At 47.4% G+C, this 22,864-nt stretch overlaps 1 protein-coding gene across 1 annotated transcript; it reads right to left on the bottom strand.

Annotated features, from left to right (window-relative positions):
• Window positions 1-826: 826 nt before the first annotated feature.
• Window positions 827-17,996, bottom strand: HDC (histidine decarboxylase). Its single transcript, XM_053670032.1, has 12 exons — window positions 17,931-17,996; window positions 15,702-15,874; window positions 12,024-12,137; window positions 10,986-11,108; window positions 8,718-8,852; window positions 8,310-8,453; window positions 7,770-7,836; window positions 6,779-6,941; window positions 6,597-6,687; window positions 3,500-3,598; window positions 2,015-2,116; window positions 827-1,870 (listed from the first exon to the last, which is right to left on the bottom strand). The coding sequence occupies exons 1-12, from the start codon at window positions 17,959-17,961 to the stop codon at window positions 1,124-1,126; spliced, it is 1,989 nt and encodes a 662-aa protein (XP_053526007.1). The 5' UTR covers window positions 17,962-17,996; the 3' UTR covers window positions 827-1,123.
• Window positions 17,997-22,864: the final 4,868 nt, after the last annotated feature.

Raw genomic sequence — 22,864 nt, 5'->3', positions numbered from 1 at the left:
ATGTCCAACTTTGTTTATCTTTGACATTGTAATTAATCCGCTTCAGAGCCACTCCCTATAAAAATGCCATCTGAAATGGGAAGAAAATCTTTTTTTTTTTTTTTGGCCTGTGAACTAACTATGGGCAAGCTGCCAGTGAACACAGCTTTTATTCGACTACAGGGCCCCCCAAAATGGGAAAATCTTCAGAGAGGAAAAAATGTAAATATACTGAAGGACCAGACTGAGAGCTTCTGATCCAGGACAGCCTGGAAGGGTACAGGACACTGGAGGTAGCACAGACTTCATTGCAGGCGAGAAGCCCTCGATTTGGCCATTTGACCCGGAGCCGAAGTTTCCGCATTTATACACTGGAAGCAGTAGTGCCTGGCTCAAGCTGCCTGCCTTCACACCAAGGGCTTCTCCACACTCACTTTCTTTTTTTCAATCTCACCTAAGGACAAGTTCACTGGTTTCTAGAGAGATGGGAAGAAAGAGAGAGAGAGAGAGAGAGAGAGAGAGAAACACTGATGGATGAGAGAACCACCAAGTGGCCACCTCCTGCATGAACCCCAACTGGGGATTGAACCCGCAACCTGGATAGGTACCCTGACCGGCTATCGAAACCACGAACTTTCAGTGTATGGGAGGATGCTCCAACCAACTGAGCCACACTGGTCAGGGCCAAACTCACTTTTTCACAGTCCAATTCAAATCTTCAGTATCCTAAAAAGCAAAATCCATAAGTACATGCATTTAGGCTCCAGGAGATGCTCTGGGTAGTCAATCTACGTTTTAGTGGTCAATTAAGTCACACAGGATATGCTTCTTTCACAGACAAGCACAATTTATTTCTACATGGCATTTCATACCACAAGCTGAACCACAGAAGCTGCCTGTCAATATATCGCCCTGGACCCTTTTTCTCTGACCAAACGGCTAGGGCATTCTGGACCATGCTGGCTTAAACTCTCCACTTGCATCCTTTTGTGGGTCATAAATCCCTCTGAGAATCTGATAAAAATTATGGCCCCCCCCCCAAGAAAAATGCACATACACATAAGTACACAGATTCAGCATATGGTTTTGAGGGGTTCAGAGACTCCCAGAAACACACCCATGCCCTCGGGCTGAAACCCTGGGTCTACACCATTGCCTGCAGAGGGCAGCAGGGCAGCTGGAGCCCGCACTGAGAGCTGCATTCGGGAAAGCTGGGGACACTGTAGAACTTGATTAGTTTTTTGAAGGCACTTTTCTTCAGCATCATTATCTCTTCTGGAAACCTAGAGAAGATTTTAACCCTGGAGGAGCCCCCATTCTTCACAGAGCCCTCTGCGGGCACAGGCTTCTGAGCACTCGCAGGCATGCTGTTGCAACTGAAGGAACGCACTGCCTTCCTCTTATTCTGCACGGACAGATAATTGAACAGGAAGGACGACAGCTTGTGCTTGGTGACATCCGGGGCCTCTTCTGAAAAGCAGTCGTCCAGGGGGTCCAGCAGAGTTTCAAGATGGCAGCCATCCTCCCTCCTCCCAGGACTGGCTCCCACATGCTGAGGCTGCTTGATGACCCTTCTGGCCTGCGCTAGGTCATCTTCTGTCCCACCGACAGCCTGAAGGGACATGTCGCTAGTCAGGGCTCGGGGGCCCCCGGTTTGGGGGAAGAGGTTCCTGACCCGAGGGACAGGTTGGGAAGTACAATGCTGACTCAGGATGAGAGTGGCAGCATCTTGAATGAGATTCCAGTCTCTCAGGATATCATCCCTGGTGGTGAACTGGGACGTCACAGTGAAGCGGATGATCAGCTTGTCCTGGACAGTGGCTGGGATGAGGAAGAGACGGCCAGCTTTAGCTATTTCCTTTAACACACTTTCCGTGAGACAGTTAGGACCCTGTTTGAAGGATAAAGAGAAGTGAAGTCTGTACCATCCCCTCCATAAGCATCCCCAGAAGCTGAGCATTTATGTTTCCAAGATGCTAAGGGGTCACTTAGCATCTTGGATGCTATCATTCACAGCCACGGAAGATGACATTACCTTTAGACGAAAAACCACCAGGCCAAGGTGCCTCTTGGCAGGAATTTCAAAGAAAGGGTCATTTCTGACCAGAGATTCAAAATATTTAGCCATTTCAGTCCCCTGGAATGGTAAATAGAGAGACAAAAAGAGATCGATAGTCAGGCAAGGGGTGACCACGCATAAACTTTCACACTGCTGAAAAGGTTTGAGCCAGGGCATCTTTGAACCATTGAGATCTGAATGGCTTCTGCCAAACTGTCCTCTCTGTTTGGTTTTGAGCCTATTCCAAGCTGGGAAACCTCCAGTGGCTCCCTGCTTCTTGTCACTTCAGATCTACCCGGGGAACTCGTGTCTCGGGGCCCCCTTTCAACACACCCCCGGAACCAGAAGGCAGGTGTTTTGCCGTCAGGGCCATCTGGCCTCATATCCTGACATCACGGCTTCTTGACCAGCCAAGAGGGCCAAATTCAGCCCATGCTCTGTGTTCCCGGCCAGCAGCCTCGTAAGGGTTGCAGTTTTGTTTCTACTGAACATGAAGACACGCTGTGGGCTGTCAACAGCCCTGTCCCCTCCTACGCCCACCTCTTCTCCCCTTGCCTCTCAAACCTTTCCGCCTCACATGTCCTTGCATCCCCTTTTCCCGACATTCCTCAAAGAACGTATTTGACATATATCATCTCCACGTGCACTGTGGAAAGGCTTTGCGCCTGTTTAATGGATAGAGTTTCTGCGCAGGATGAAGAAAAAGTTCTGGAAATTGATGGTAGTTAGTTGTGGCTGCACGCATCGTTAGTTCACTTAATGCCACTTAATTGTAAACCTAAAATTGGTTAAAACTGTAAGTGTTGTTATGCATATGTTACCACAATTAAGAAGTTTAAGCTTGGTATCATATTCATCTTTCACCAAAACTTAGTCATTTTTTATATTTTCACATGTTAATTTTTACCCAAGAATGTTAACTAAACAAGAACAGGATTTTCTTTTTCTTTGACTTCTTCGGACTTCTTGAAGCATCCGAAAAGATCTCAGTGCAATATTTGCTAAGTAATTGCTATCACCTGGTTCTCATACCTGCTAATCTATTTCAGAAGAAGACAAGGGATTTAACTAATAATCATGTCTTTGCCTGTGAAGCAAGTTGCTCCAAACTTCATTAGAACCTCTCTCTCTCTTCACTGCATGGTCCCTTTAAAAGGCTCCACCCGAGGCCCCGAGAACTTTTCATTTTCAAGTCCTGAGGCCCTCTTAGGGAAATGCACCTGCTAAATATCCTCTAGTTGTTTTGTGTCATGTTCTGCTCAGTGTTCCTCTGGCTAACAAAGAGGTGGCCGCCCTGAGTAATCAACTCCCAGGAGCCTGCAAACGGTCCCAGTCACCTGAGTCACACAACACAGACTCCCTAGGCGGCTCTGCAAAGCAGAAACCCGCCTTCCTCTGCACTGGGACACGGAGCAAGCCCAGGCTCAGCCCACAGTTTGAGCACGAACCGATCGTACATACATGTCTGACGTGCGCCTGAAGATTCTTCACCCCGAAGGATCGAATCACGAACCAGAGCTTAATAGAGCGAAACCGCCGGCTCAGGGGAATCTGCCAGTGCTAAAACAGAGGAACGTGGCACCAGGGTTAGAAACAAGGGCACCCGCTCCCTCGCACACGCCTGGGCTTTATCGCCGTTGCCTGCCCGGCCCTTCAGCGATTGTCGGTGTCACCAGAACTCCAAAGCAGTTGCTAAGGAACAGCCAAGGCCCATCTCCCCAAGGCTGCCTTGTCATGAGAGGAGATCACTGGTGAAGGTGACCAGTGAGCCTTTGTCCAAGAGCAGGACAAGTGGAAACTAAATCCATGCCCCTGAATAAAGGAGAAGACTCTTTAATGCAGCTTTAAACACTTCATCCCAGGCTGAAATTCAAGGTAAGGGCAATGGTTTTTTTTTGTTTGTTTGTTTGTTTTTGCCTAAAAGAACCTAAGTTCCTTGAATAGCAGAAAATAAAGTTCTATTTCTATTGTCCCCTACCCTCTCCCCAAACTGTAAAGTATAGTGGTCCAGAGCTCAGAGGCAAGAGCCCTGCAGACTTGGGATTCTCCTCCAACTCTGCCAAGTCCGGCTGTGACCTTGGGCACCTCCCAGTTCCTTGTGAGACGGAACAGGAACAGCGCCCCCCAGGGAAGGGGTTCAAGGAGAACAGACGGATGCCAAGAGCTTCACAGGAAGTTCACAGCGTTGGCTATTTATACAACTAAAACGGGAGCTACAAACCCCAGTAGTATTCCTGCCAGCACCGAGGAGATCACTCTGTAATCCCACTTTCTGGTCCCGACTTTTTCCCCCGTGCCCTCAAAGAGGCGTCACTCCCACTTTCAGGATTTCCCACAAGCACCTGCTTTCCAGCCTCTGTTAAACTAAAATTGGCCTTTCTTCCTGGTGACTAAATTCAAATAAAATTTAAAGTTCAGGGTCATAGATCTGCAAAATGTCAAAGTAATATTAAACCAATTTCTCAGATCTGAAAACAGAGCAAAGGATGTGGAAAATCTTTTCAGTTATTCTGACAAGTGATGTGATTTCCAATGACCTGTTCTTCAAACATCAGGAAGCTTCTACCACAGTTTCTGTTGACTAAAAATAAATATTTATTCCGTTGAATATTCATCTACTCATCCACAGGGTCACCAGATTCTCAGAAACGTGCTCAGAAACGTGCTCACGTGCATCCTGACCCAAGACGTTACCCCTTTGTCGGTAGACAGTGTTCCTCCCACACCAAGCACAAAGCCTTTGATTTCCTAGCAAAACTCTGGCGCTGAGGACTGGCTAGGAAACCCGTTTACCAGCAGAGGGCGTCAAAACCCAGGCCTGGAACAAAATCCCTGTTAACGAGGAAGGCGGCAGCTCCATCCCACGTTACAGGGACACTTCGAGAAAATAATGAACGGATGGCAGAGGCCCTCCATTAAAAAAATTAATAAATTAAAAACAATTTAAACATTGTTTTCCAAATGGTTGTAAATTAGCTACTTTATTTCACCAGCAAATGAAAGGAGAAACAGATTATTTTCATTGTGATTTCTTCACACTCTATCCATGATGTGCCCAGTTATTCCTCTTGTTCCTATTCCAAAGCCAACCCATGCTGACCCAGCCGGGTGGTTCTAGCTGATAGTTTCTTTTGGAACAGTGAAGTCGGGCTTACGGGCGGCTCCTCTGTACCTCCGGGAGTTTCCCAAACTGCCTCCGTGCACTTCCAGTGCTTTGCAGGTCCCCTCCGCCAAGGGTGAGGCAATGCCTCATCCACTGTGAGGGGAAGGAGAGGGTGCACCCCTGATGTCAGGGAACCTAGTCCTGATTTTAGGTGGCTCCCGGGCCCCTGGGGACAAAGCCCCTAACTCTTCTCAGGAACTTCTACTTAAAGCTGCAGCCACCTGTGCAGCTTGGGGCCCAAGTCCCAGCAATAGTGAAGACCCCCACGGTCACAACTAATAGCAGCTCTAGTTTTCCAGGGGTTTCTGTGAAGACTTGAAAATTAAATCCACTGGATTACAGGTGAGTGTGAAAGAAGCATAAAGCAGCACTTTCTAGGTATAGAACTATAATTAGTAAGGTTCCAGACTCACGGACACAGAGAACAGACTGATGGTTGTCAGAAGGAAGAGGGCTCAGGGCCTGGGTGAAAAAGGTGAAGGGACTGACCAGGACATGTTGGTAGTTACAGAACAGTCATGGGAAGTAAGGTGCAGTGTATGTAGGAAATGTAATCAATAGTATTTGATGGTTATAAATGGTGCCAGGTGGGTCCTGGAAATATTGGGGTGATTATAAAGCATGTGATTATCTAACCACTCTGCTGTACACCTAAAACTAGTACAAAATAATAGTGAATGTAAACGGATAAGGAAATCAAGGTCCACTAAGTTCCCCAAAGACCCACAGCCACCTCCCCTCGGCCATGACATGCAACTTATTTGTTTACATCTCTGCCTGCCCCACAATTACGGAAGGGCTCTTCTTCAAACTGAGTGGTAACCCTGAACAACCCATTTCCCCAAAGGGCAGTACAGGCTGAGAGTGTGAGCAGGTTTGAGACACTGTGGTGCAGCCCCAGAAACACCAGGAATGTGTAGGGCATCCGGAAACTCAGGAGGGATGCCTGTGACGCCGCCCCACGTGGGGGCCTCCACGGTGTCTCTCTGGGGGTCAAAACCACAAAAGTGATTTAAGCAAGGAGCCCCCTTCCCGACTCAAGGAAATTCCCCACCCTACGCCACTGCTGAGTAGCAAGCAGAAAAAATTACCCAGGACAGAGGAAGAAGAGTCCATTGTTGGTAAGGAGACATTTCTGGGAATAAAAAAATGCCACAAATATTCAGGAAATGTGCAGACTGCCTATATAAGGTTGGTCTCATTTTTAGTTTTTTTTAAGTGTTCCAGGTTTCATGCTGGGCACAGATTGAAAGCAAAGGCATACAGTTGCAATATGGGATGGGCTCACAATGGGTCACTTTCTGACCAGAGCTGACGTGCATGAAACCCTTGGGGGTCACATGCAGCCAGCTTTTATTTCAGAGGCCACCAGGCGGCCTGCTCCCCACCACTCACCATGAAGTCGGTGGCTGCGCCTGAGTTGGCATGCCTGAGGTAGATGGGGTTCACGCTGAAGGTCTGCTGCAGCTTGTACTTGTCCTTGACCCTGTGGGTTTCCAAATGGGCATTAGAGGCCAAGGCCTCTCCGGAGGAGGCAAGGCTTTCCTGAGGGTTGGGAGCTTGGCTGCCACACTCACCAGAACGCAGTGCAGTCAAAGTGCACCATCATCCACTTGGAAGGATTGAAGGTGAAGGAGTCTGCGTACTCGATGCCCTTCAGAAACCCCCGGAACTCGGGGCACAGGAAGGCAGTCCCTGCGTAGGCGGCGTCAATGTGGAGCCACAGCCCTTCCCTGGCACCTGAAGAGGCACATGTCACCCAGCTGGGAGGTGGGACTGGGGGTGGGGATGAGGGTTGTCACGAGCCAGCTAAACAGTGTCTCTTGCCTGGCCGGGCTGACTGGGGGGCTACAAAGAAAGAGCAGGGAAAGGTGGCCTGCTTTGGCTCCTTGGGACATCGAGGCATGTAGAGACAGAGGGGGTATCGGTGTGAGGAGCAGGGCGGAATGAGGCCCCCCCACTTCCGAAAGGGGACGCCTGTGGAGCCCCTCTCTGGCCTTTTTCCCTCACTGGCTGGAGGTCACCACTCTTGGCTTCATCCCAGAGCTTTCTGACATACAAACCAACTTGCCACTGGCCCAGAGAGCACTGTCACTACATCTAACACACACATTAGAGAGGGTGTGTCCCTTTTTCCTGGTGGGTTTCTTGCTCAGAGATTTTAAACAACCACATTTGGGGTTTTTCTGCCTTGACCTCCTCCCATGGTTTCTCCTACCCTACACTTTTCATTTTCTTAGCCTAGAGTAGAAAATTTTTTCACTATGCCTCATTCTCCCTGTGCTTATGGATGCAGCCTGCTTTAAGCAGATTTCGATATACAAGTGAGAGGGTGAGAAGCCTGAAGCTGCCCTGCTGCTGCTTCCAAGGACAGGAAGCAGGGTGAGCAGCTCCGACCCTTGGTCACACCTCTGGGGGAAGCTGTGGCCTGGCTGCCTGGGAGAGGACATTTGTGACCTATGGGGGGGGGGGGGCAAGATATTTCCACAGAGCTGGTTTCAGGTTCTTGCTCTAAGGAACTTTCTAGAATTCATTACTTGTCTTCCCAACTAGATGGGGCAGACTTACATACGGGGCCCAGCTCTGCCAGGCAGTCGAATGCACAGACTCCAGTGGTCCCCAGGGTCGCACAGACCTGGAGGGAAACAGAGGCAGCTGACGTGGGGAGGTGGGTTCTTGGGACACATTTGGCCTGAAAGAACACTGAATCACAGATGTCATCTGCCCTGCGCATCCTAGTAAAGCAGTGTGCATCTCACACTGTGTTTTACCAGGACCCACGGTAAGAAGTGCACTGTGTGTGGTCACCTAGTACACATATACACATGTGTTTGAGATAAAAGTTCCACCAAGGAATGCATACTCTGGCTACGGGGATGCCCTCTGACATTCTCTATTTGGTTTCTTTTTTCTTTTTAATTCTGCTTATGACCCACCCAAATTTATTTCCTAACACACCCATGAATCGCAACTCATACACTGTAAACAGTGCAATATTTGAAGGCCTTTCTGCTTTTGTTCGCAGCATGTTACTTACTTGAATTCTACCAAAACTCCTCCCCACTTCCACGTTCTAGCATCCTAGGCTCAGAGCACACTCTGACTTACAAAGACAGGCACCAAGCCCCGCTCCTTGTCCTCCTCGATGGCTTTCTGCAGGGCGTCCCCTCGGAGTGAGAAGCTGTCGTCCACAGGCAGAAACTTCATCTTCACAAGGGAAATCAACCCAGCCTTCTCCACGGAGGAGTGAGCCTGGCAGGACCACAGGAAGCGGTGAGCAGAGCCATCCTGGGATGAGCACGCCCCAGAAACCGCTGAAGCCGCCAGACTGAGGGAGTCAAACTGGCATCTGACACTTGTCTGTCCCTGCGGCTCCCGGAGACAATCTCACCAATCTCACGGGCCTGGCCTTCCCTTAACCCCACCACACTCACGTGGAGAAGAAAACGACCCCAGGGCTAAGACTCCAGAAGCCAAGCAATGACCTGAAGTTACGGCCTGCGGGGGGCGACTCACCTGGTCAGAGGCATAGGCAACGAGCCTAGCATTCAGGGAGGACTCATCTGCCTCAGGCTCAGACACTTTCATTTCCAGGATTTTGTTCTTTCTTGCTGCCAGCAAGGCGACCAAAGTGGACTCACTGACTGTGCTCTGTAGTGGAAGAAAGATTATCAGTGGAAGCCTCTCCCGGGGCTGTCTTAGCAAATTCCCCCAGGCTCTTCGTAGGGGTGGGTGGGTGTGTGTGTGTGTGTGTGTGTGTGTGTGTGCGCGCGCGCGCGCAATCGCTATTTCTTAAAAAGCTCACCGCTTCTACCTGAATTCACATGCCTATTCTTCATTCGCCATTCACGGCGTCTTAAGCAACCCTGGGACGCCTCTCTCTAACTCTCCAGGGAAGTAATGAAAGCATATTTTTACCTAACACCAACGTCTTTATTAGAGAGGCCACAGTGACCAAAAAGAGAATGGTTAGCCCCTGCTAAGACACAAGTTTGCCTATAGGTATGTTTGTTCCCCATGTAAAATGTGCTTAAAAGAAAGCACTCTCAATTTGCTAGGTATGGACATGGGGTTTGTTCCGCAGGGATATCCCAAAGAGAGGGTTCTGGTCAATGAGACAAGCTGATGACTTTGGCCTTGGGTTTGTTGCCAATGTCTCCTGTGCCCTTGATCTAGTATTTTCCCTCTGAAGGACATTTTTTCCGTCTATCAAATGGAGCATGTTTCTTTAACTGTCTGTGGGAATCCTGGGGGCCTCAGCAGCCTCAGGGAATCAGTACGGTTTCTCATCATTCATCCACTCGGTCTTTAATGTCTTTGCTTCTTGAAATCTTCAGGAGACCTACAGCGGCTAGCTCCCTGGTGACTACCTGGCAGACAGGGTCACGGGAGCTGTACGGACCATTTCCCACTAGACAGTCAGTGGCTGGAAATCACTCCACAACAAGGAAACCAGCCAAGTTCTAATAATGCCACCGTACATCTGTATAGTGATTTATAGTTTACAAAACACTTCCTCTCACACCATTTACTCCTCATAAAACCTCTGAGAGCCTAGTGATTCTTGTCTGCAGAGAAGGATAATGATGCTCAGAGAGAGGTTCCAGGCCTAACCGAAGTTCCCATGGCTGTCACTCACCAGCCGTGTGATCTGGGCCAAGTCTGTAGCCTCTCTGAGCTTCAGTGCTCCTTATCTCAAAAATGGGGAGGGATGAGATTTACCGGCAGGGTTCTTGAGATGACTAGATGAAATGCAAGATCAGGTACAGCAGACTTTTAGCACGTTATCCCAGATATAACATCTAAAGTTTTAACGACTTGCTAAGAACCCAAGGTATCCATGACAGACAATAATTTGTCTTTCTTGTGAGGTTCACAGAAAGATTGAAGTGAGAGAGGAAGTCACTTAGCCAACAAGTGGACCCATTGAACTTTCCAGTTGTCTCAGGGCAGTGTGGACATTTTTAATTAATAGAATTAATTTGATCCTCATATCCACTCTGTGAGTGTGAGGTGTGAGGGAAGTATTATCTTATTTATAGATTACAAACCCCCCCAAATTACACAGTATGATAGAATTGAAGAATTTGGGATTCTCAAAGTTCTCAGAACCAAGCCCTCGCGCGGATGTGAAGGGTTCGTAGGTGCACAAGCACCTGGCAGTGCACACGGTCTGTGGCAGCGCCCAGGAAGCCCTGCGCTGCTGTAGTGCTCTTCAGAGAGAGATTCAAAGAACCTTCATTTGATAGATATACAAAAGATAGGGTTGTAGGATAAGATAAACTGATATATGCTGTTAATTTCTCCTGCTGCCAAGGGTCTCCTGGAACTTGGAAGGGACGGGAAGAAGTCTCTTGTTTCTATTCTCCACGTACCATTCGGTGTGAAATGGAACAAGGGAGGGAAGTTGCGAGGCTATAAACTAAGAAACCCAAATCCAGCAATCCCAGCAAGTGTGATGATGCATTGACTTTTTCATCTTTTTCAAGGAGAAGAGAAAGAAAGAATGGAAACGGTGGTAGCGGCAGTGTAAACGAAGTGGAAGTTGAGATGGGAGTGGCAGCCGTGGTGGGGGTGGTGGCCACCGGGGAGGAGGCAGCTATGCTGGTGATGGTGTTGCTGGATGGCGGTGTCAACCGTGACATTGATCATGGTAATGGCGATGGTGGTGTGAGTGACGGGTGGAGAATCCTTGCGGGAATGGGAGAATTCCCCAGGCAAGGGTTTGGCTTATCTGTCACTACTTATCCCTTGAGCTGGGAGGAGCGTTGACAATGGAGGCACCTGCAAGACGCCTCCCCCGTGGCTGCCTGGGTGGTGGTGCAGGAAGTGCTCCGGCAGTCCCAGCATCTTCGCCAGCCAGTCCATGACGTTCATCTCCAGCTCCGTGCACGCAGGGCTGGAAGCCTGAAAGAGGGAAAACCTCATCTGCATAGCCCAGGACACCAGGATGCCCCCACCTGTCCCGGGAATCCATCTGTCTCTGCCGAGTGTCCCCATGCCCATGGCGGTATCAATGGGCGCCGGACCTATTTTATCCCTGGAGAAGGGGTTGATGTCAGGCCCTGCGCCCCAGCCCCACCCATCCTCTGACAAACCAGGAAGGGAAAAGAATGTGGGGCTTCAGATTCAGGTCGCCCTTGATGAAGTGGGTTCTTCTGTGTCTCCAAGTTCTAGAAATGATCGCTTTCCTTTGGCTCCCCCAGCCCCTTAAACACCCAGCTGAGATGCGTTCTGAAGGCCAGGGGGAAGTTTTAGGACTAAGGAAGCAGGCAGTCCTTCCTGGAAAGGATAGCAGCTCTCTTCCCCCCTCACCAGCTCCTCCCACATACACACATCATATAACAGTTTGGCTTAAAATATAAAGCTGTTTTAGGAGGCTCTGGAATACTTTAAATCTGCTTGGTGCTTAAAGGGTTATTATGGGAAGTCTTAGGGCATGTCCCTAATCCCTGGAAGACAAGAGCACAAAGGAAGTTGTACCCACAGGCACCGAAGTGCTCAGTTAGGGTCACGAATTGTGGCAATAACCACATCTGAGTTCAGATCTCATCTCTGTCTCTTTGAGGTGGGTGATCTCCGGGAGGAGATAAGCGACTTCAGCCCGAATTTCTTCACTTACACAATGGGGCTGATACTACAATGGTTAAAGGATAAGATGAGATCATTTGTGTAAAGCCTAAGTTTAAAAGATGTAGCCATTGTTAGTGTTTACCTTGGAACCCTGTTCAGAGACCAGGACAAAGTCTGTGTCCCTCAGGATGTCACGTCCTGCCGTGTTCCCCATTGCCACTGGGTATAGCTCCAGCCATCGCTACTCACCCAGGTGAATCCCAAGCAGTTGATGGCATCAGCCAGCATGTCTCCCAGTAGTGACGGCCAAGAGGTGAGGGCTGGGTAGTAGGCGTGCATATGGGGGCTCTGCCAATGTACCACCTGGAGGCAGAGCATGTACACAGGTGACACCAGGAAGCATGTGTGGGAGGCTTTCCTTCTCCAGAGACCCTCCCTGGCAAGGGGAAGCACCCAGTCTAGAGATGGGCTGACATTTTTAAGGCAGCCAAATAAGTGACACAACACCATAAAAATAAGACATATTCAGTGTTCTTGCCACCCACATTGCTCATATTCTCAGCTAGTTCTTCAGTGGAGCATTTGCACATATGCAAAGACCAGAGGGAGTATGTGAAATGAAAATTGCTATAGTAATTAGAGTCGGGGATTCTGGGTAATGTTCACATTCATCTCCAATGCTTATGTTGAGTGCTACCCCTGACCAGTGATAAAAAGAAGGGGAGACTGTTGAGGACAATAGGTTTCTTGTCTCATCTATTTTTTGCAAAAAGCATTCTTTGCTTTATGGATCTCTGAGCTCTCTGGGTATGCAGCTCCTGCAGTAGGTCAGTGTGAAGGGATTCAAAGCTATCCTTAGCTTCCCAGGGGGATGAAGAGAGGGGAGAAAAAATCCTGGGACCCCTGCCTCCAGGCTATCCCCGAGGCCACAGTCAGATTAAACTGGATGCAAAGAAGAGGCAAGTGGACGGGAGAACCCTCTACGCCAGGCCTCTAAAGCATCTTCACTGGCTCATCCGCCTCATTGATGACCTAATCTGGCTTCGTCTCACTTCTCTGCAAACACACCCTGCCCATTTCTGCCTTTGGGCAGCAATGTTGTGTCCCCAACAGGAAGGCACTGCCTATACAAACATGACCCTCTAAAACCTGTTAATTCTTCAAAAGTTACTAAATATTTGTTTCCTCCACAAAGCCTTTCCCAGCTTGCCAGGCCCTTTGATCCCTTCCCTGAGAGCATGGAACTCTTTCATTCTGCGGTTTCATCCTATCAAGAACTCATTAGATAACATCTTAGTGTAGCATAGAGTTATTTAGAGTGCACAAATTCCTTTTATCCCTCAAGAGCAAGGACGGTGTCCTGGACAGTAGGTTTGGTAAGAGCAGCCTAAGATTTAAACTCAAGAACACAGGATCCAGCCCCACTTCTGCCCGAAACCAGCTGTGGGACCTGGTCTATTTACTGTGAAGCTGATGAACTTTAGCTCCAAGGTCCCATCTTTGTATGGGTCTCTCTTGAGATCTTTATTTTCTTAAAAACAATTGTAAAATTGGTGTAGGATTCAGACCTCATAAAAGCAGGATTTTCTCTTGCACCTCTCTCAACCTCAGTTTCTCATCAAAAACTAAACCTTGTCTCCTGGGGTTGCTGTATAAATTGGCCTGGGAAGAAATTTGTAAAACGTAAAGCACTAAGGTTAACGGTAATCGCATGGTGATAGACTCATCACATACCCTGACTCAACTCTCAGATAACCAGACCACTTCCTCTAAGTTTCACCCAGTGGAAGGCATCATAGGTACCAACAATCTCCTCCACTCTCCATGATTTATCCTATGTACTTCTCACAGCACCCCGGTGAGGTAGGTTCTGCCATCATTACCCCTGTTTTACAGACGAGAACTGGGGCTGGCAGAGAGAGGCAGTGCTCCTGTGACCACAAACCCTCTGTGGGGACAGATGACAGCGCCCACACACCCAGCGCTGTCCGACCCCAGAGCCCAAATTTCAAGGCAGGATGACACCCTGCCTTCAGCCCTGCTGCTGCTCTACCCCTCATCAAGAGCAGATGAGGGTTTTCTGACCAGGGTTGGAATTAAAGCAAAAGGATGCTATTTCCTCTCTTTGTGTCTAGGAGGTGGCACAGAGGGACAAATTAACTCAGCTGTCAGTGAGGTACCACCCAAATAAGAAAGCAAAAGGCCAACTGCTTTCAGCCCAATGCAGCGATGAGATGAGAGATTGGGCCTCATTATCAATGTGCTTAGTGACATTATTTTGGAAACCCGGAGAAGGGCTTCCGTCTCCTGATTCTATCAAAGGGCAATTGTGTGTTCTCGTAAGATAAACACAATAAGCTAAGCCAGAGGAACCCTTATCAAAATAGACAGACCTCTTGGTCCAGAAATCAACCTCTGGGACCACACTGCCAGCAACTGCTAGAATTTCTTTCAATCAAATGAATCAGCTCATTTCCGCCTCTTCTGACAGTTGCTTTCATGACACTGCCAAATTACAGTTGGCCCCGCAGCAGATTACATTTTACAGAATGAAATCCGTGAGATAATCTTATCGGCGTGTTGGCCTCCCTGGTGAAGTTCTACTGACACACAAATTTTCAAAGATGCTTGTAAAATAGGTCAAACGGCCTGGCTTGGCGCAGACTGGCTATCACTTTGAGTCTGCATAATTTCTCACTCCTGACTCTAGCTGCACTTCTATCATGTCTAAGTTCAAAGTTCTTTAGGGATAATAGAAGCAGATATGAAGTCGGTCTGGGGAAGAGCTGCTGGATATGCTGTTCAGAACACCGGTGCCCGGAGCAGGGGGAGCGGGCGCAGCCTGCCTGTTGGGGCACTGCCTCGGGAGCTGCACCTGGGCGTGCGGCTCAGGTCTCAGGCACTCGGTCACTCACTAGCAGAGATGCCAGCATAGGAGAAACAGCAGAGCCTTTGGAATGAGACTGGCCTTGGTTAAAACGTTGGATTTGCTAGGCACAAACTCTGTGACTTTGGGAAGACAGTGACCTTCTCTGAGCCTCAACTGACTCCCCTGGAAAACAGGAATTGTGGGGTCTCCACAGGACAGAAGCAGCTGTCCTGTAACGCAGCTGGCACAGTGCCGGGCACGTGGCATGGAGCTCACTGAAAAACAGCCCTTCCATGGGAAGATTTGTGCACTTTTAGCACGGATGCCTGGACACAGCTCCTCACTCCTGGTGGCCGTGGGCCTCAGCTCCAGCCCGGTGCACCACCCAGCTTCTGTCTGTTCCCTGGCCCCTGGCTGTCTCCAGGTTGTGTCCTCTGTCACTGGCTGTGTGGTTGATTCCAGGAAAACCCCTTCTTACCCCTGAGAAGCAGATCGATCACAAGACCTCTGCTTGATAAGGAAGGATGTGGTTCCCACCTCACGGAGGGGAAAAGAGGGGGCTGATGGGATCCACCCAGCTTCCCAGGGGCCAAATCTGACCATCAGGGTGCCCTCCCTCAGGAAGCTGCTCTCTCTGCTGCCTCTTTCTTTCTGGCACGTCTCAGAATTCTGCAGGAGAGCCCCTGCTTCTGCCAGCTGGCGCCTCCGGGGCCGTCCGCAGCCTCAGCCTCCTCTCTCCATCCCGCTCTCCACGGTTGTCCTTTCTCTACAGGCCCAGCTTTCACTTCTTGCCTCATCCCATTCAATTTCCACACTTATGCCTGACGAGGCCCCGGGATGCAGTCTTCATTCTCTCTTGCTCCCCACTCCACACTACGGCTCCCCTGGCGTCAGAAACCTAATTTCAATCGAAGTCCTGGCCCTCCGCAGGCCCGGAAGTCAGGCTTGCACGGTGGCCCAGTGGCCCAAGGCCCATCCCAGGGGGCCTTTCTCCATGCCTCCGGCCCACCCCCACGCCCCCAAACCCAGAACCATTTCTTATGGAGACTGCCTCTCACCCCAGGCATGATGATGCGCTCAATGTCCCCAAAGATGCTGTCCCAGCTTTCAGGTTCCTCAGGTGCACTCTCGGGCAGCTGGGCCCGCAGGTAGCCAGGCCGCACGTCTGGAGTCACCCGTCGCTCCCGTACGGTGTGCAGGTACTGGCAGATGTAATCCACCATCTCTTTTCCTACAGGGCAGGCAGAGAAACGAGCTTCACGTCCCCTGACCAGGCTCGGCTGTGTGTGCCTGTCCCCTTCACATCTGGGCTAAGAAACTTGCTGAAGGAAGAGATGGGGTCATGGGTGGGTGGGGTCTGATAAGAGGAAAAATCAGTGAGGGAATGAATGAACGAATGGTGGAGGGAATGTGGAGTGAACAGATGAACAAGAGGGAAAATCTCCGAAGCATAAAACATTTCTTCCCCCCCCTTCCCTTATCTATATCGGTCGTGGTCATCTCCCCCACTTTTCTTCTCTTCTCAAAAACAGAACATTTGTTAATTTCTTACCTTATAGGTTCAGTAGAAACTCTGTGCTTTTTCTATCCAAAAACTGTTACTTTTACACACTCACATGCGCACTTGCCCACATACCACACTCTTTGTTGGTGCAGGTGGCACTTTCCCACGGCAGGTTCTGATTAAAGGCGAAAAATCTATTTGTTCACCATTCCCATTGTACCAGTAATTCCTCATGGTTTTTTAGACCCATACATTTCTTTAACAATAGGATTAAAACTATAGACTGACATGCACACAAAATTTTGTCTATAATTCATGAGGTTCATGAAATCCCTGAAGCACAACCACTGGCCCCAACTAAGGACCCCGCACTAGCCAGGAACATTGTCTTACTCACTTTATCTTCTTCCTGTGCCTCCACCAATACCCAGTGTTTAGAACATTTCTTAGATTGTTTTAAAAAATTTAACCAAATGAATGAACAAACGAAGAAGGAAGAGAGGTGGGCAAATCGAACACTCTGGAGCCGCTGCCAATCATTTACGCTCTCTTCCCTCTCATTCCTCCAGGACGGAGGGTCAGTCTTCTGTGCCTCCGAGTGTCTCCCTCCGTGTCGCTCCCTCTCTCTCCAGCTCTCTCCCTGTGTCCTCGTCTGCGTCTGTGTGTTCATCTCTCTGTCTCTCTCGATATCAGTAACCCCACCTTGGTACTCCTTAGCCTCCTTTCCCCATGCAAAAAATAATAATAATAAAAAAATAAAATAAAATGGGAGAGGAGAGGGAAGCTGACTCGTTCCTCTGTACCACCTCCTGCAACATTCTGAGGAGCAGGACCAGCCTCAGACAAAGTTGTGAATGAAACAAAGAGATTTCGCGCCCTTCTCTCATTTTTCTTTCCTTCATCCTTCCCACAGCCCAGTACTTCTGTCTGAGCAGGACACCCCCGGGGTCTGAGAGCCCTGGACCGAGCCCTCCATGTCTAAGGGACAATATGAAATGTAGCTGTGCCCCACGCACAGGATAAATGTCCACAGGAACTGCTCTGAGCTAAAAGTGCCTTCCGAGCAGCGAGAGAAGCCGATGCACTCTGAAGTCTAGAGGCCGATAGCCTCCTAGTGAGTTATGCCTGGGTGGAGGGGAGAGAGAGACTCGGATTTCAACACGGGGCAGCACCTTACATACAGCAAAAGAATATCGGGCACTATAACCTGGCAGTGGGGTGAGGGTATAAAAACTTAGAGGGAGAGAAACGATAAGCAACTGCCTACTTTCCTTCTTAGGAGAACCCTGCCTGAACATATTTGGTTTTGTTCTGCGTACAGAGCTTGATACATAGTAGGTGCTCAGTAAATAGTTATGGGATGTTTGACTAAATACTACTGATAAGTTCACACATAGAAAAACGAATGTTAAGAAAGAAAAGATTTTGCAGTGACTACAGAATACGCAGGAAGTTTTTTCTACTTTAGGATATAAATAATTAATCCCACTTTTGCCATTTGATCAGCAATTCAAATCTTCTCTTCTGTGGGAAAGTAGAAAGAAAAAGCATGACACGGTAGAGAAGACACAGGCGAGAATGGGTAGATGAGAAGGAAGAAGGAAAGAGAGGTGGAGACAAGTGTTCACCTCTGATTCCACATTCCCTTCTCAGGAAAAAATTAAAAGCAGCCAACTTTCGGAAGGCAATTCTAACTCCCAGCCAAATGACACCCCAAACCCCGCAACCAACAGCAGTTCCTGCGGCTGGCGGCAGGGAAGAGGGCAGGACGCCCCTCGCTCACCTCTCTCTCTGTACTCCTCGGGCTCCATCATCTCCCTCAGGCTCCTCTGCACAGACACGCAGGAGGTCCAAGGGGCACTGCTGGGTGGCCAGAGGGGGCCCTGTATTTAAAGGGTTCTCCTTTCTTTGACTTTAGCTCCGCCCTTCAAAAGCCCTTCCTCTGGGCTGAATTAATCCACCCCTTCTTCCCCAGCTCTTGTGAGGAACAGTGACCGCAACTTTGGTCAAGAAATGAAGGGTAAAACTGCACTTAGCACCCCGAGCCTGCAGGCAGCCTCCAGGTAAACAGGGTGAAGAGCCCTCAGTTCTTCCTGCCCCTGGGTTCAGACAAGCGCCCCTTCAGACAAAGCTCACAGCTCCGCAGCCCAGAACAAAGGCAAGGGTATGCAGAATAAGTAGCACAAATTATTGGTATTGTTCCTGCTGCTGCTTCCCTATCAGCGGCAGGGAGGAAGGAGCAGGCACTTAGAGCCATGCCGACTCTCTGTGCTCAGGGACGGGCAGCTGTTATGTCACACGATGGATTTTTACTACTACATAGTACTTACTGTAAAGAGATGAGAAAACACAGGGAAGCAAAAAGAATAGCAATCAGCAAACTTAATCACTTCTAGCACCTAAGGGGTGTGTATGTTAGTGTATGTATGAATGTACATGCAAAAACACAAATGTTCATAAAAGGTATTACTCATAACAGCCAAAAAGTAGAAAGAACCCAAATGTTCATCAACAGCTAAGTGGACAAATCAAATGTGATATACCCATACAAAAGAATATTATGCCATAATAAAAAAGAAATACTCACGCATAATGTGGATGAACCTTGAAAACATGATGCTAAGTGAGAAGAACCAGTCACAAAGGACCACGTGTTATATGACTCCATTTATTGAAATGTTTGGAAGAGTCAAACTTATAGAGGCAGAAAATAGACTGCCCATTACTAGGGGCTAAAGGGGGGAGAATCAGAGGTTGACAGCTAAAGCAACAGGGTTTTGGGGGCTTTGTGGGGAGTTTCTGGAAGTATTTTAAAATTGATTATTGTGATGGCTGCCCGGCTCTGTGAATACTCTAAAAGGACTGCATTGCACACTTTAAATTGGGGGACTTTATAATATGGAATTATATCTCAATAAAGCTTTAATTTACAAAGGAAGCATGGAAGGGAGGGAGGAAAGGAGTGGGGGAGGGGGAGAAAGAAAAGGAGAAAGGGAAAAAAAAGTGAATGAGAAAAAGGAAAAGAAAAAAATTACCCTAGGAACATAAGACCTTTAGTGGAAGAATAGTGTAGTAGATGTGAACTCCAGTAATACTGCCAAGAGTGTCCATCTTTCATGAAAGCGGGGGTGGGAAAAATAATGTTGAGAGTGATAATAGCTGACATTTAGTGAGCCCATTAAAAATACTAAGCCCTGTTACCTGGAATACAAAAAAAAAACTTACAAAAAATCAAGAAGACATTTAAATAAATAATCCATAAAATTCAAAATTATAATTCATGTAATCAATCAGTAGTCAGACTGGAATTGATTACATCAGTGATTTTCACTCACTGTGCTGCAAGAATTTCTAAAACATGCGATACTTGAGTATTTAGTCAGGGGCGTGGACCTCTTTTCCCTTATGTTGTCAAACAAAAAAATGACAACAGCCAACATATAACAGCCTTGTATGAATGCCCTGTCTTGAACCATAAGTACATAGGTCATACAACACAGTTGCATCTTATTGGTCATGTTGCAGAATAAAGTTGTCTGATTGGTTAATTCTTTTCTTTAGGATTTTATTTATTTATTTTTAGAAAAGGGGGAAGGGAGGGAGAAAAGAGGGAGAGTGACATCAATGTGTAGTTGCCTCTCATGCACCTCCTACTGGGGACCTGGCCCACCACCCTGGCATGTGCCCTGGACTGGGAATCAAACCAGTGACTTTTTGGTTCTCAGGCTGGTACTCAATCCACTGAGCCACACCAGTCAGGGCTCATTGGTCAGTTCTCAGTACCAGAAATTCTTATATACAAGTATGGGCACTTGATTTCTTTAAATCGCTTTGGAACAAAAAAAGGTAGGTAATTACTATTTTTTTGTAAATCAATCAAAATTATACCTATTTTTTGTCAGATTGGCAGAAAACATGTATTTTGGTGTGCTGCAGAATTTTAGTAAGTAGTATATGTGTGCCATAAGATGAAAAATGTTGAAAATCGTTTCATTATATAGTACTATGTATTTATATATGTCAGAAACATATTACATGCCAACTGTACACAGAGATATAAGCCATTCAAATGAAAATCCAAGTAAGCAATTAATAAAGTGTAGTGGACAAAATCATAGAGACAGATCGAAATATTTTTAGAAAGCAAATGGTAGTTTTTGGGGACTTACAGGATATATCTAAAAATAAAGAGCCCCAGAAACTGCATCATGAAGTGAAATGTTTCTGAAGGAGCTCAGGCTATCGACTGATCAAAACCTGTGAGTATTTGTACATCCATACATTTGGAAAATACTGTTAGTAAGCCGCAAAAGTACTGATACCAAAATTTTCACTTGGAACCAGGAGTGTATTTCCAGTGATGATACTGTGTTTTCTATCGCAAGTTACACACAGTGATCTGAGAAGGAATCAGAGAGTTTACGTCAGACTGAACCCAGGTGCATCGAGATGTTCTCCTAACAAAGAGAAAGCAAACAGCAAACATCATTCAAAACTACAACAGACTAGTTATCTATAATGAAATCCAAGTACAGTAAATATTACTTAACAAACCAACACATATATTAATTAGTTCATTCCTAAGTTGACCTGACATGATGGAAGGAGTTATTTGTTCAACAGGAAATAGGAGAATAGAACAGGTGTTGTTTTTTCCCCCGGTTGTTGTATAAGCCTGTGTGCTGATGGCTTGGGAACCCATACATATGGGAAATAAAGGTTCCAACAATGATCGTTTTTACCTGAAAAGGTTTTTCTTCTTCATGTATTTTGAGTCAGTTCTCAACATCTGCCAGGTATTAAAGCACAAAGAAATTATAGATTTTATTAGGAAGAAACTTTGTATAGAATAATGCAGAAAGAAATTATTCATATTAGCATAAGACATCCATGAATATGTCTGTGAACTCATCAACTCCTGTTCTGGGCAAGGATTTCTTCTAATTTTCAATAAATAATGTCATGAATAATCATGTTGAAGAAATACAGACTGGAATACATTTTCATTAAAAATGTTTTAAGAAAATATATCTGTACACGGATCTTTTTGTTATAAACAAGCATAGCCCAAATTATATGGGATTTTACATTAATTCCCATATCTCTTTAACTTTGCTCTTTTGAACATCACAGAAAGAAAGCTCCCCAACTCCCAACACTCCCACTGCCGTGAACTGTTGGGAGCTGCCTTTCCTGGTGTCAGGAGCTGTAACCCCCGCCATGGCTAAGGCTGAGTGAGCAACCTTCAGACCTTAAGCCACTAAGGAGACAAAGCTTATCTCCCTGGCAGGAGCGCCGCTTCTGCTCCTTTTTCCATAACTGGCCTCTAATGCTTGATCAGTTAGCCAATGACGGGTAAGATTCCCCAAGGGGGGAACGACCTAAGACAGGCGTGTTCACATGGAGGCTCCAGGGAAGGACTTGGGGGGGCTGTGGAGAAGGGGGGTGATGGACACTTGCCCCTCGGCTTTAACGAAGCCTGAGTCATCATTTCTCCTAATTCCTTGACTATCTGCCTCCTCTGCCTGACTTAAGCTTGAAACAATGACAAAGGGTGGTGCAGCCCTGAGCTGGAAAGGGTGGGCTCCCCAGGTGATCAGGCCTGAGAAAGGCTATGTAGAATCCTGTGAAGCCTGCTTTGCTACAAATGCTCTTAGTTAAATGATAAAGGCTCAAAGAGGAAATAAGTTTGTTTTCCAAAGTTTTGTAGCCTTTTAGCTGATAGACCCTGACTCAGAAGAATCCTTAATAATTCTTTGTATGCTATCTACTATTTGATCCTTACTGCCTGACAATAATTAATGAGCTATACCTGTATTCCTGCACAAATTAAACCCAATAAAAGCCTGTCTAGGCCAGGGTCAGTGCTCTCTCCTTGAGGGAGTAGCCATGCGGTCCCTTTTCCTCCACAGGACTTCGCAGTCCGTGTGAATTTGTCTTGTATCTCATCCATGACGCCGTGGGCACTGTGAGCCGGTGCACACGTCAATGAACGAATAGAGTAGCCCAGTGGCGGAGTAAAAGGATAGAATAACTACTTTAACGTTTACACTATAAGAAAATAATTCCTAAAAGCTAATGAAGCAAAGGGCATGACAAACCTGTTGGAGAAGCACTGTCCCCACAGGTACCGTTCATCAGATGAGGCTCTCCCAGACTCGACTTAGAGTTGGTAACCCTGGAGTTCCAGTGACCACACATTATGGAAGTGTTAAATTGGAATCAAGAAATCAGGTAATCAAGACATCTAATGAGCTCAGCATCTAAGACAGTACAAAACAAATACTATTCTAGAAGTATAGAAACGAAACTAGCCCTGGCTGGTGTGGCTCAGTGGATTGGGTGCAGGCCTGCAGACTAAGGGATCACCTGTTCTGTTCCCAGTTGGGACACATGCCTGGGGTGTAGGCCCAGTCCCCCACTTGGGGACGTGTGAGAGGGAACCGATTACTGTGCCTCCCACGCATGATGGTTCTCCCCCTTTCTCCCTCTCTTCCTCTCTAAAAATATACAAAATCTTTAAAAAAAAAAAAACGAATTCATTACAAGAAATCAATTCATTAGGCCATGATACTCAGGGCATTAGGACTTGATTTCCTCACAGACCCGCATGTGAGAAAGGCTACTCTGGAAGGTATTGTTCACACATAAAAGGAAATAATTACTAACCATCAATGTGGCAAATCCATCACTACATAATGGAAACATATTACGTGT

Source organism: Artibeus jamaicensis, unplaced genomic scaffold, assembly GCF_021234435.1.
Source record: "Artibeus jamaicensis isolate MK-2021 breed Jamaican fruit bat unplaced genomic scaffold, CSHL_Jam_final contig_548, whole genome shotgun sequence".
NCBI lineage: Eukaryota > Metazoa > Chordata > Mammalia > Chiroptera > Phyllostomidae > Artibeus > Artibeus jamaicensis.
Note: the sequence above shows the minus strand (reverse complement) of the source record. Positions and strands in the feature narration are given on the sequence as shown.

Excerpts from the sequence above, each read along its gene's own strand:
- HDC (XM_053670032.1), bottom strand. The coding sequence starts at position 17,961 with ATGATGGAGCCCGAGGAGTACAGAGAGAGAG. Across the intron at positions 12,138-15,701 it reads AGCGCATCATCATGCCTGGG|GTGGTACATTGGCAGAGCCC; the intron begins GTGAGAGGCAGT and ends CTCTGCCTCCAG. Across the intron at positions 8,454-8,717 it reads TTGCCTATGCCTCTGACCAG|GCTCACTCCTCCGTGGAGAA; the intron begins GTGAGTCGCCCC and ends TGGTCCTGCCAG.